At 34.9% G+C, this 13,726-nt stretch overlaps 1 protein-coding gene across 2 annotated transcripts in view; it reads left to right on the top strand.

The window, feature by feature from the left end:
* The window catches only part of CSMD3 (CUB and Sushi multiple domains 3), a 1,213,340-nt gene that overhangs the window by 1,052,079 nt on the left and 147,535 nt on the right, over positions 1 to 13,726 (top strand). For both annotated transcript variants that reach the window (XM_030795533.1, XM_003256134.3), the window contains one exon: positions 2,503 to 2,607. In XM_030795533.1, the coding sequence (XP_030651393.1) occupies positions 2,503 to 2,607 (105 nt within the window). The remainder of the gene's footprint in view (positions 1 to 2,502; positions 2,608 to 13,726) is intronic.

Here is a 13,726-nt window from a genome sequence, read left to right as displayed (position 1 = left end):
GAGTGCAGTGGTGAGATCTCAGCTCATTGCATCCTCTGCCTCCTGGGTCCAAGCGATTCTCCTGCCTCAGCCTCCAGAGTAGCTGGGATTACAGACGTACATCACTACGCCCAGCTAAGTTTTGTATTTTTTGGTAGAGATGGGGTTTCACTATGTTGGCCAGGCGGGTCTTGAACTTCTGACTTCAGGTGATCCACCTGCCTTGTCCTCCCAAAGTGCTGAGATTACAGGTGTGAACCACAACACCCAGCCAGATTTATTGAGGTTTAAAAGGTAATTTATGCAATAATTTAAAAGCTTATTTTGACATATAGAAGTTGAAATAAAAAGTTTTACTTTGTTAATTTTTTACTATTATACTTTTTAAACTCTAGAAATATAAATATAGCTAACCTATTAACTTATTCAACTCAGAGATGCTGAAATAAATTTGAATGGCTTTAAGCTTTTAAGAGATTTTTAAATGGACTCGTGGAACCAATTACTTATCATCACCAATGAGGAAAAGAAAGAAATATCTGGAGCAAGAGTGATTTGATTTAAACATGAACAATATAGATTTAGATAGAAATCTTAGAAAAATCCCATGCAATTTTAGTACACTTTTATTTGTAATAGGTTAGGGGTAATACTTTATTATTATTATTATTATTATTATTATTATTTGCATTTTAGAGACAGAGTCTAGCTCTATTGCCCAGGCTGGAGTGCAGTGGTGCAATCATAGCTCACTGCAGACTTGAATTCTTGGGCTCAAGTGATCCATCTGTTTCAGCTTCCTGAGTAGCTGGGACTACAGTCACATACCACAACCCCTATTAATTTTTATTTTATTTTGTTTTTTTAGAGCCGAGGTCTCACTATGTTGGCTAGGCTGGTTTCCAACTCATGGCCTCAAGAGATCCTCCTGTCTTACAGCCTCCTGATTAGCTGGGATTGTAATCACATGATTATTACATGAGCTACCACACCCATCTGTAATACTTTTAAAGTAATAATATAATGATAATATGAGTGATAAATAACAGCTGTTGATTACTAAGTGCTAGCTCTGTGTGACATTTGCCATGCACTTTCTTATTTGATCTTTCTAGCAGACCTGGTAGGTAATTGAGGCTTAGAGAGATTAAGTTGCCTGAGGTTGTACAACTAATGTTAGAATGAGATTGGGACCCAGATGGTGTGACTCCAGAACTAGAGCTCTTAATCAATAACATCCTCTAAGAGACTTAAGGCGGGTGAAATGACCTTTTAAGTTTCTGTTTATCCTTGTCTTCGGTGGTTGCTGTTATCACACTATGGCCAGGAAAGAAGCAAGTGTGTGCTCTGTAATAAATTCTTTCTGTTGTTCCATAGAAGACATCAGGGGTGAGGTCCGCAAAGTTGTGCAAAGCAAATGTAAAGAAAGTAATTACTTATAAAGAAATGTCTGTAATGACCTCAACTCATATGCTCGTTGACCTTTGTCTTAAGATGTAGAATTAACACTTATTTATTTTCATGCTTGCCATTTGAAACTGCTAGAGTTGGAGTCAAAGATCTTAAACTATTTGCTCAATAGCAAAGTCAAGAAATAATTGATTCAAGCAGATACTTTATATTTTCAAGCTCAATAACTTAATAAAATAAATTTGATCTCCTTCAGAAGTCCAGAAAAACATCATTATAATGCATTTGCTGAAAGACAAGAGTAACAGTAGTTCATAATTGGAATTTTTTTAAAAGCTGACTACCAGCTTTGCTGTCAGGGTATAAGAAACATTAAGGCACTTGACCTGGTATAGAATAATGTATCTATCTAGCTGTCTAACTTTAATTCATTATTAAAAGGAAATCAATGACTATATTATCTGACTCATACAAAGTTTTTACTTTGCAAAGTTCAAAATTAAGCTTATTATTCATTCCTTTTTAGTTTGCAAACTGTGTTTTATTCATATTTTGTGTTTCTTTTTAATTAGTTCACAAATCTGGTACATACAGGCAGTTAAAACTGATTATCACTTTGATAATCAGAAGCCTCTGGTATAACACAGTCTTCAAAAAAACATATTGGAAAACAGAGAGAATACACAGTAATAATCTCTTTGAAAGCAATCATTGCAAACATTCATGTTTCTCACAAAATATAACTTTACATATATATGTATTTATTGTTTATTATTAGCTCATGCACGGAATACTGAAATCCACATGAAATTCAACATTTATTTCCAGTGAACATGTCAAACATATAGCTTTAACTTTCACCGGCCCTTTTTGCTCCTACCTATTTTTAGGAAGCAATCTAAACCCATCTCAAGTGGTCTGCCTTCTTGGAAACAGGAACAGTATATTGAAAGAGGATTGTGAGAAAAATATTTCTATTAATTTTTTTTTTGAAAAACAACTTGATTAATGCATATTTTTAGTGGTAATCTTTGGCTGATTAGTAAACTTACTTAATTTTATTATAATACTTATTATGTGGTCATTGAGTTGCCTTCTTATATATCGTTTCAGGAACAACAATACCCCATCTTTTGAATAGTACGTCTAATAATCTGTATCTAAATTTTCAATCAGACATCAGTGTTTCTGCTGCAGGATTTCATCTTGAATACACAGGTAAAAATAATATCATGTGCTATTCAAAAAGGTTAAGAACAAGTTTATATTAATTAAAATATTTTTGTTAATATGTATATATTATAGCAACTTTCTCAAAGAAAACATTGTCTTATTTTCTTAAAAGTTTGAAGTATTACTTCAATTCAATTACAAAATTATATGGATAAAGTTTTAATGTTTTCACAAGAATTTACAAGGTTTTTTTTGTTGTTGAGTAAGAAGAATTAATGTGAAATCTACCCTCTCAACAAATGTTTAAGTGTGCAATATTGTATTAACTATAAGTCCAATATTATGCAACAGATCTCTAAAACTTAATACCCATTGAATCACAGCTCTTCATTTCCCCCTCTCCCTATCCCCTGACAAGCACCGTTCTACTCCATTTGGGGTCTGACTATTTTAGATTTCCCATGGAAGTGGAATCATGAAGTACTTATCCTCCTGTGATTGGTTTATTTTACTGTGTAATGTCCTCCAGGTTCATCTGGAGGTCCTTTGGTCTGTATATCTGTTTTTATCCAGTACTACATTGTCTTGGTAACTGTATCTTCGTAATATATAATCAAGAAGTGTGACCCCAACACTTTTGTTCTTCTTGCTCCAGAATTCTTTGGCTGTTCAAGATCTTTTGTGGTTCCATATGCATCTTAATACTTTTTTTATTTTTGGAAAAACATGTCACAGATCTTGATAAGCATCAAGTTGAATCTGTAGGTTGCTTTGTGTAGTATGGACATTTTAACATTATTAAATATTCCAATCCATAAAATGGGATGTATTTCTATTTATTTGTGTCTTCTGTATTTTTTCTCATCACTATTTTGTAGTTTTTCGCGTTTTTTGGTTTTTGTTTGAGACAGAGTTCCGCTCTTGTTGCCTAGGCTAGAATGGATTGGCATGATCTTGACTCACTGCAACCTCTGCCTCCTGGGTTCAAGCGATTCTTTTGCCTCAGCCTCCCAAGTAGCTGGGATTACTTGCGCCCGACACCACGCCCAGCTAATTTTATATTTTTAGTAGAGACAGGGTTTCACCATGTTGGTCAGACTGGTCTCGAACTCCTGACCTCAGGTGATCCACCCACCTCGGCCTCCCAAAGTTTTGGGATTACAGGTGTGAGCCACCACGTCCCGCCTACTATTTTGTAGTTTTAGAGTGCAAGTCTTTCACCTCCTTGGTTAAGTTTATTCTAAAGTATTTTATTATTTTTCATGCTATTGTAAATGGTATTATTTCCTTAAGTTCCTTATAGGATAGTTTATTTTTAGTATATAGAAATGCAACTGATTCTTTGTATGTTAATTTTATATCTTGCAACTTTACTGATTCATTTATTAGTTCTAACAGTTTTTTTAATGGAATCTCCTCAACATTACTGATACATAATAATTATTCATATTTCTGGGATACATGTGATATTTTTGTACATGTATACAATGCGTAGTGATTAAATCAGGGTAATTGGATTATCATTCATAACCTCAATCATTTATCATTTATTTATGTTGGGAACATTTCAAATCTTTCTTCTCATTATTTTGAAGTATACAATAAATTACCATTAACTCTAGTCACCCTGCTTATCAAACATCAGAATTTATTATTTCTATCTAACTGTATTTTTGAACCCATTAATGCAACCTGTCTTCATCCCTGCCTTCCAAGTCAGCCTCTGCTAACCATCATTCTATTCTCTACCTCCATGAGATCAACTTTTGAAGCTTCCACATATGCGTGAGAATATGCAATAGCCATTTTCTATGCCTGGCTCATTTCACTTAATATCCTCTAGTTCCACTCATGTTGCTGCAAATAACAGGATTTCAATTTTATGGATGAATAGTACTCCATTGTCATGTAGACGACATTTTCCTTATCCATTCATCCATTGATGGACACAGGTTGATTCCATGTCGAATACCGCTGCAATAAACATGGAAGTGCAGGTATCTCTTTGATATACTGATTTTCTTTCTTTTGGATATATACCCTGCAGTGGGATTGCTGGATTTTATATAGTTCTATTTTCGTTTTTTTTTTTTTTTTATGAAACCTCCCTACTGTTGTTTATAATGCCTTGACTAATTTATATTCCCACCAACAATGTATAAGAGTTCTCTTTTCTCCACATTTTTTTTTGTTTGTTTAATAATATCCACTTTAACTGGGGCAAGATGACATCTCAGTGTGGTCCATGGAGTCTTTATGGTGTTCCGCATTTAGGATTTTATCATCTGCAGACAGGGACAATTCTAATTCTTCCTTTTTGACTTGGATGCCTTTTATTTCTATTTCTTGCCTAATTCCTCTGGCTAGGACTTCTGGTAGTATTTTGATTAGAAGTGGAGAGAGTGGATATCCTTACCTTATTCCTGATTATAAAGAAAAAGCTTTTTGTTTTTTTTTTTTTTTCCATTGAGTATGATGTTAGTTACGGGCTTTTCATATATGGTCTTTATTATGTTGAGGTAAATTTCTTATACACCTAGTTTTTTGAGAGTTTTTAATAATGAAATGGTGTCAAATACATTTAAATACTTTTTTTTTGCATTCATTGATCTAATCATGTGCCTTGTATTCTTCACTCTGTTAATGTAATGTATCACATTTATTGATTTCTATACATTTGAGCATTGTTGCATCCCAGGAATAAATTCTTCTTAGTCGTGGTATATGATTTTTTTTAAACATGCTACTAGATTTGGCTTACGATCATGTTGTTGAGGATTTTTGCATCCATGTTCAGAAGGGATATTGGATTATAGTTTTCTTTTCTTGGGTGTCTTTGGCTTTGGTATTAGGGCAGGGCTGACTGCAATAAACAGGTTTGGACATGATTTCCCCTCTTAAATTTTTTTGAAAGAGTTTGAGAAAGATTGATGTTAATTCTTTAAGTATAAGGTAGAATTCACCAGTGTAGCCATCTGGTGCTGCGCCTTTCTTTGTTGGGAGGATTTTGTTAACTGATTCAATCTTTTTATTAGTTACGGGTCCATGTAGATTTTCTGTGTCCTTAAAATTTAGTCTTGTTAACTTTTATATTTCTAAGAATTTTTTCATTTTTCTGGGTTATTCAATTTTTCGGTGTGTAATTGTTAATAGTAATCTCTTATTCTTTTAATTTCTGTGGCATGAATTGTAATGCCTACTTTTTTATTATAAGTGTTTTTAAATTGTGAAAAAGGAACTAGATCCTGTAGAAATTTTAAAACTGGAAATAAAGTGGCTACTCTTGACATATAAAGTGTACATTCATCTCCCAAATTCCTGCAAAAGTTTTCATCATAAAAATAGATTAGTTCCCCTATTAAACACCTAGATGAAACATTGTGTCATTTCATACATAAAATTATCACAAATGTAATTAGGTGAGTGTTTGGGTAACTGGTTTTTCTTACTCTCTACTTAAAATGCAAGCTCCAGAAGGCAAAATCTTTCATAGCACTTTACCATGTCCTTTTAGAGTGTTTTTGTGTCTTTAACACTGAGTCTAGATCCTGAAACTTACCAAACATTTAAAATATACTTGTTGAATGAATAAATGAATGAATGGACATAGCACCTAGAGGTAGAAGATAATGAACATGTAATATTGGTATATGTATCATTAACGTTAGTATACCTACACTAATGCTGGTGTCCATAATGGGGTTTAGAACCTAGGTGTGCATATGTTTTGTAATTCTGCTGGCTTCTGCTTCCTGAAGGTATCCCACTGAGTATTAGCTCCTCAACATCACCTCATTCAGGTCACTTAGTTCCTCACTGAAACACCATTACCTAAACTGGAAGCTTTGATTGACGTGAAACTTAGTGGGAGCGAACAGCAGCTGCAATTGATAAGAATGTGCTAAGTAAATATAGTTAATTGATTTTTTACATGTTTTGGGTTTTATAATGAAGTTTACTTTTCAGTTATTGCTAACTTCAGATACAATAAATGTATTACTGTAATGCAAATACATGTCAAATCCATAAAACAAAATTTATTCATTCATTCTTTGTTCAACCAGCAAATATTTTGAACACCTACCGTATGTCAGGCACTATGCTTGACATAGAAAATGTGAAGATAGACATGTCACAGTATCTTTCTTTGAAGAGTCTAGTAGAAGATTCAGAGAGATAAAGCAATATTACACTGCTTTCAATACAGTAATAGATATATTTGTGGTAGATCACCCAAAAGCAATAAATAATCAGCTCCATTTAGGAAATTCAGGGAATACTTCCAACAGGAGGTGACACTTGGGGTGAGTCTTAAAAAATAAGTAGGAGTTTTACAGTTAAACAAGAAGGGGTGGAGAGATTCAGCAGAGGAAACTTCATGTTCAGACAGAGCTATGAAATATGCCACATTAGGAAAAAATCAAACTTTCAGTAGGGTTGGTATGTAAGATTTGAGGGTAACTAAGGCTCCTTATATAGGCATGACTACTCCTGAAAGGTATAGGATGTCATAATGATAAATTTGACTTTGTTATAGGTGCCGCAGGTCAATAGCAGCATATGTTTTGATAGTTTTTCGTAATACAGACCATTAAATTGTCATAAACCACAAGTAAATTGATGAAGCTTTAAAAAGACTCATGTGTACAACTTTTACATTTCTAAAATATATTGCTGAATGCAAAAATTCTTTATTTGTATAAGATAATATATGATCATTAATATTTAACAAGATGATATAGTTATATATAATATTTTTTAAACTGTTCTTTTGGTTAGAGATTCTTATTTTTAATAAATGAGATAAATTGAGCTATATCCTAATTAACACATAATAGGTGCTAATAATACATAGTGTCTTGACTTTTATAACAGAGAATTGCAAGTTTGACTGCTCCTCCTAAGGGAAATCAGTAACTAGTCACACAATTTTGGGTCTTGGAAACCAACATCTTTGACAGGAAAGACATACTAGTTATAATTTAAGCATTTTAAATCATGATCTTTAATGTAGAAAGTAATGTTGAGTGCCTATGTGAATACACTCTGCTTAGAACTGTAGGGGAATTGGGAGATGAATGAGACAAATCTCCTTTCTAATTGAGTGAAAACTTTATTACATGGAATATGTTTTTCCCTGTACTGTATTTGTGACTGTTTACCCAATTAAGTTACAACTTGTTATTTCTATAAAACAAGCAATCAAAGAAAGCCACTGTCCTCTAAATTAATTACCTGAATCAAACTAAAAAATGTAAGAAAGAATTTACTATTGGTAATGAATGAGCATAAGAACAAATGATGCTTTGGTGTGTTTTATGTGCAGTTGCCTTAAATAATAACACTACCAACTCTCCTAATGGTCCAGAGGCTATTCAAAGTGAATGGCGTTTAATCTGTTAGTTTGAATTCACATAATCTAAGTGTTCGCAAAGCGATGCTTTGGGTTCAAAATGATCCCTAGACACTTTTTAAGAGTCATTAGCTATCTAGATTCTTCACCTAAGAGAAAAATGAACAAACAAAACATAGAGCAGGGTATTTTTGCAATCTATGAAATGTGTTAACTGTGTTTTTCAAAAACCACAAGGTGGCAACCTATTAGAAGACGATATTATAATCATCAACTTTTTAAAGCATTGTGTTGATAGGCCTTAATTAAGACATCAAAGCGTTTGCTGAATGCTTCCTTTTAATTGGAACATTATTATTTGAAAACTTCCTGAATTAAAGTAAATATAATTAAAAATACCAGCACTACAAAAAGCCTTTAAAGGTATAGAAAAATAATAATTTTATCAAATCATAATTTAGCAGAAGTTAACTCTCCATGTAGACAAAGACCTTTCCTTTTTGAAGAAATTTAATAAATACTAAATGGTACGGTTGACTACATTGGTCACATAAAAATACTACAGTTGCCGTTCCTATTTTTAAACAAAGTCAGTGGCCCTAAATTAAAATTATAATTATAAATAGAAAACTGAAAGGATACAGAGAAATAGATGTGAAAAGAGAGTTACAGGATATGGAAAAAGAGAGGTAATAGGGGAGAGGGACTGATAAACAGAGATGAGAAAAAGATACATTTTGTTGACAGTGGGGAAATCTGTGCCAAAGGATAACTAACATTCTTTTAATTAATTTTTAAAATTTTAGAATATGTTTCTTGTTTGCAAATCTATTGTCTAATCAGTAACGACATTAACATAATATTTGCTAAGTATTGAGTTTAAATTCAGGAGAATGGTTGAAGATCGAACAAGAAAATTTAAAGATTAAGTATTGCTTTACAGAATTAAAAATACCAATAAATTCTGCCCTGGTCTTTAAGGACAAACGTATAAAACAAGCCATGGCAGCATTTTTGGCTGCATTGTTAAGAACAGATTGAATAACAGTTAAAATGTGTTTGGTGGATCAAGTGCTACATAGAGCAGCTGTGGTTTAGAACGATATCCAGCAGGGCCATCAGAAAGGCTGACTATTCCCTCAGTTGCACACCAGAGACTATTACTCCCAGAAACTCCAGAGAATACAGTGCCCTCTACCCAGGCACCATCGATTTTTTCCCCCCAAATAATCTATTTTGCTTATGAAAAGGGCATCTTAATTTCTGTCAAGTTTCAGAAAAGGTAGGCTTCTCTTAATAGAGAAACATCTATTTTGTGATAATTCAAGAATCTGTTCATTTGTGAAGGCAGATTTTAATAACTAGATATGGAAATTTTGAAGAACTCCTTATGTATTTTGAGTTGCCTCAAAATACTGGTTTAGATATACAGCCTCTGGAAGAGAAAACTGTGTTTTTTAATGCATGTAAATAAGGACTAAACGGATTTTTTTTTTTAAAAAAAAAACCTAATTTTAGGTACTTGAGATAGGCAAAATACTTAAACAACTGGGTACTGGGAAAAAATGATATTGCGTGTGAGTGGTGTGTGTGTGTAAACAGGGTGGGCATATTAACTTTTTTCTATCAAGGAGACACCTATGTCACTGCACATCTTTGGGTATTTCATTTGTGACAGTCTCTAAGATTAAAGTTCTGCCCACTGGGTAACATAAGGGAAGAATCACAATGGGGAAAATCACAGTCTTTAATCACACTACGAATACCAGCAACAGATGCAGAACACTTTAAGGTTTTCTATAAAAAAGGATAGTGTTTATTTTTTTCATCCAAGAAAGTAGACTTACTATATTCCTAAAGGAGTATTTTAAATAGTGAAGGTTTCAGGAAACATGGCAGGTGTTCTTTCTTAGTAAATGGAAATTTGGCTGAGATTCCTCCCAGCAAGTGAGTGTTTTTGCCATCTGATTTTTCTACTCATGAGGTTTTCAGAAAAAAAAAAAAAAAATATATATATATATATATATATTTTTTTTTTTTTTTTTTTTTTTTTTCTGGTGGCAGAGTTACTACACAGATATGCCCTGCTTTTTATTTACTTAAAAGGTAAATGCTGGCGGATAGGCTGATTTATATTTATTTATGTATTTATTTATCTTTTTTTTTTTCTATTTTTGGAGACATAGTCTCGCTCTGTCGCCCAGGCTGGAGTGCAATGGCACTATCTCAGCTCACTGCAAGCTCTGCCTTTTGGAGTCAAGCAATTCTCCTGCCTCAGCCTCCCGAGGAGCTGGGACTACATGTCACACTGCCATGCCCAGCAAATTTTTTGTATTTTACTGAGATGGGGTTTCACCATGTTGCTCACTTTGGTCTCGAACTCCTGTGCTCAGGCAATCCGCCCTCCTAGGCCTCCCAAAGTGCTAAGGTTACAGGCATGAGCCACCGCGCCCGGCCAGATAGGCTGATTTTTATCATTATAGTTATCTTTTCCTTCTTGAACCTGAGATGATGGCATTTTAACTTTAAAATGCCTGATCTTTAGTATTACTATTATCACTATCATTTATATCAGACAAACCTATTGTTCCTTCCACTCAACCCTTTCTACACCTTGGTCTTACTAATATTTCCAGATATTTGGTCATTCCATATCATTACCTTCCTATCTACTAAATAAAGGCAACATTCTTTAGCCTCTTATTCCAACACTGATTTCTTAATGTTTCATTTTTCACACATGAATTTTGTAATATTGCCCCACTTAATCAAATTAAGCATTTGTTTTTAGATGTAACATGCTTTTCCTCTCTCTACTCCTTTCATGATTCATTTCCTCCACTTGACATGCTCTACTTCTCTTCTTTTTTTCTAGCTATAAGACTCTTAACTCTGAATTGTGTGTGTGTGCATATGTGTGTGTGTATCGATTATTTTTATTTGTGAACTTTTAATTCAACTCCATCAGTGTTCAAGTTTTTTGTTTTAGCCTGCGTTTGTTTTTGTATTTTGTTATCAGGTAGTCCTCATTCTTCCTTTCTTCCACCTTGTTCACTGCAGATTAATTTGTCTTTGGGACTGTCATTTGTGAGTGTGTGTGTATTTTTGTTTTATTTTTTGTTTTTTGTTTTTTGTTGTTTTTTTTTGAGATGGAGTCTCACTCTGTCGCCCAGGCTGGAGTGCAATGGTGTGTGATCTCAGCTCACTGCAACCACCACCTCTCGGGTTCAAGTGAATCTTCTGCCTCAGCCTTCTGAGTAGCTGGGATTACAGGCACGCGCCACCATGCCCAGCTAATTTTTGTATTTTTAGTAGAGACAGGGTTTCACCATGTTGGTCAGGCTGGTCTCGAACTCCTGACCTCGTAATACGCCCGCCTCGGCCTCCCAAAGTCCTGGGATTACAGGTGTAACCCACCGTGCCCAGCCTTTGTCATTTGTTTTTATCTTACACATCACAGATGTAATAAGAGAGAAAACAATTCCTATTTTACTTAAGACTGGGGGCTGGAAGTCAGGTTAGCAGGGAGCTGGGGGAGACATTTAGGAGGGAGTGTAATTCCTGGAGTGTAGGGGATGCCACAGTGCTCGGTGCCACAGGCTCCTTGTGCCACTCCCCAGTACTCATTGGTTCTCAGGACCTTATGTGCTGCTTCTCATGAAACACCTGCACACAAGTATTGCCAAGGGCTGAGGAGCTGTTTGAGATGTCATATCCTGTATGGGAATTGTTTCAAAGGAAATCAATGATCTCTGCATTCTAACAATATTTTAAGGAGAAAAAGAGAAGGAGACCAGCAAGGAATCTTGCTTCAGAGGAGCAGTATATGTGCAGCCATTTCTCTGCCCAGCAGTGTGTGCCCCATATCCATGTGGGCTAGGCCCTCACCTCCGCCTACTTCCTCCCATGGGCTGGAGAACAGCAGTGAGATCCCCAGTAGGAGGCCAGGGGAAATCTGGGCAGCTGCATGTTTTCTGAGCGTCTTCTCCATCCTTCCTCCTTTTCTACCCTAAATTTTAACTTCATTGATCAAATCAACCCAGCCCAGAAGTGGTCTCTTCCTTCTCTGAATTCTGGTATCATTTCCTTTTTACCTGTCTCAATGCCTATATCTTCATTCATTCAACAAATATTTACTGAACTCTGTGTGTCAGGCATTGTTCTCATGAGTCAACCAAAGAGGCAATATACTTTTGCCCCCTTGGATTTTACATTCTATCAGGTGAAGACAGATAAAAGGTGAAAATATAATAAAGGAGTAATCTATGTAACATTTTAGAAAATGATGTGTCATAGAAAAAAAATGGAGAGTTTAGGGATCAGGAGTGCTAGGGATAAAAAGAGGGATGTTATGGTGGTCAGGGCAGACCTTATGGAGACTGTGACATTTGAGCAAGTAGTGGAAGGTGGTGCAGGAATAAGCCTTACTGGTAAGTGAAGATATTGTTTTAGGGAACAGCTAGAGCAAATACCACAAAACAGAAGTATGAAGAACAAAAAAGTGAGGTAGTAGGAAATTAAATGAGAGAGGAAAAGTAAGTGGGGCTTATAAGCCATTGTAAGGACTTTATTTTTCCTCTAATTGAAATGGAAATCATTAGGGAGATTTGAGCAGAGGAATGACATGCTCTGATTTACAAGGTATTACCATGTTCTGCAGTTCTAATGCTTAGGTAATAATTGTAATTAGCATTCTTGAATTATCTCTCTGTGTGAATATTAAACTACTTTTGGGTAGTCTGTTACGCATTATTTATTTCCAATAAGACACAAGATAATGTGTTGCTGTTTTTATGTCCTCAATGAATATTTGCTGGAAAAGTGAAAAACAAAACAAAACAATGATTATGTTTATTTGAGGAAGATGATCACTTTGTATGACTATGGACTATGCCTTGGCTATTATCACTCAGTACACAAATACATTTCTTCTTTTCTTCTTCTTCTTCTTCTTCTTCTTCTTCTTCTTCTTCTTCTTCTTCTTCTTCTTCTTCTTCTTCTTCTTCTTCTTCTTCCTCTTCTTCTTCTTCCTCTTCTTCTTCTTCCTCTTCTTCTTCCTCTTCTTCCTTTTCTTCTTCCTTCTTCTTCTTTCTTCTTCTTCCTTTCTTCTTTCTTCTTCTTCCTTCTTTTTCTTCCTTCTTTCTCCTTCTCCTTCTCCCTTTTTCTCTTCCTTCTTCTCTTCCTCTTCCTTCTCTTTCTTCTTCTTCTTCTTCTTCTTCTTCTTCTTTCTTCTTCTTCTTCTTCTTCTTCTTCTTCTTCTTCTTCTTCTTCTTCTTCTTCTCCTTCTCCTTCTCCTCCTCCTCCTCCTCCTCCTCCTTCTTCTTCTTCTTCTTTCTTCTTCTAATAGCAAATTGTGATTTATTTATTTAGTTTTTATTTATTTTTAGTTTTTCTTTTACTTTAAGTTCTGGGATACATGTGCAGAACGTGCAGGTTTGTTACATAGGTATACATGTGCTATGATGGTTTGCTGCACCTATCAACCTGTAATCTAGGTTTTAAGCCCCACATGCATTAGGTATTTGTCCTAATGCTCTCCCTCTCCTTGCACCCCAACTCCCAACAGGCCCTAGTATGTGATGTTCCCCTCCCTGTGTCCATGTGTTCTCGTTGTTCAGCTCCCACTTATGTGTGAGAACATGCGGTGTTTTGTTTTCTGTTCCTGTGTTAGTTTGCTGAGGATGATGGTTTCTAGCTTCATCCATGTCCCTACAAAGGACACGAACTCATTCCTTTTTATGACTGCATAGTATTCCATGGTGTATATGTGTTACATTTTCTTTATCCATTCTATTATTGATGGTCACCAAA

Source organism: Nomascus leucogenys, chromosome 16, assembly GCF_006542625.1.
Source record: "Nomascus leucogenys isolate Asia chromosome 16, Asia_NLE_v1, whole genome shotgun sequence".
NCBI lineage: Eukaryota > Metazoa > Chordata > Mammalia > Primates > Hylobatidae > Nomascus > Nomascus leucogenys.
Note: the sequence above shows the minus strand (reverse complement) of the source record. Positions and strands in the feature narration are given on the sequence as shown.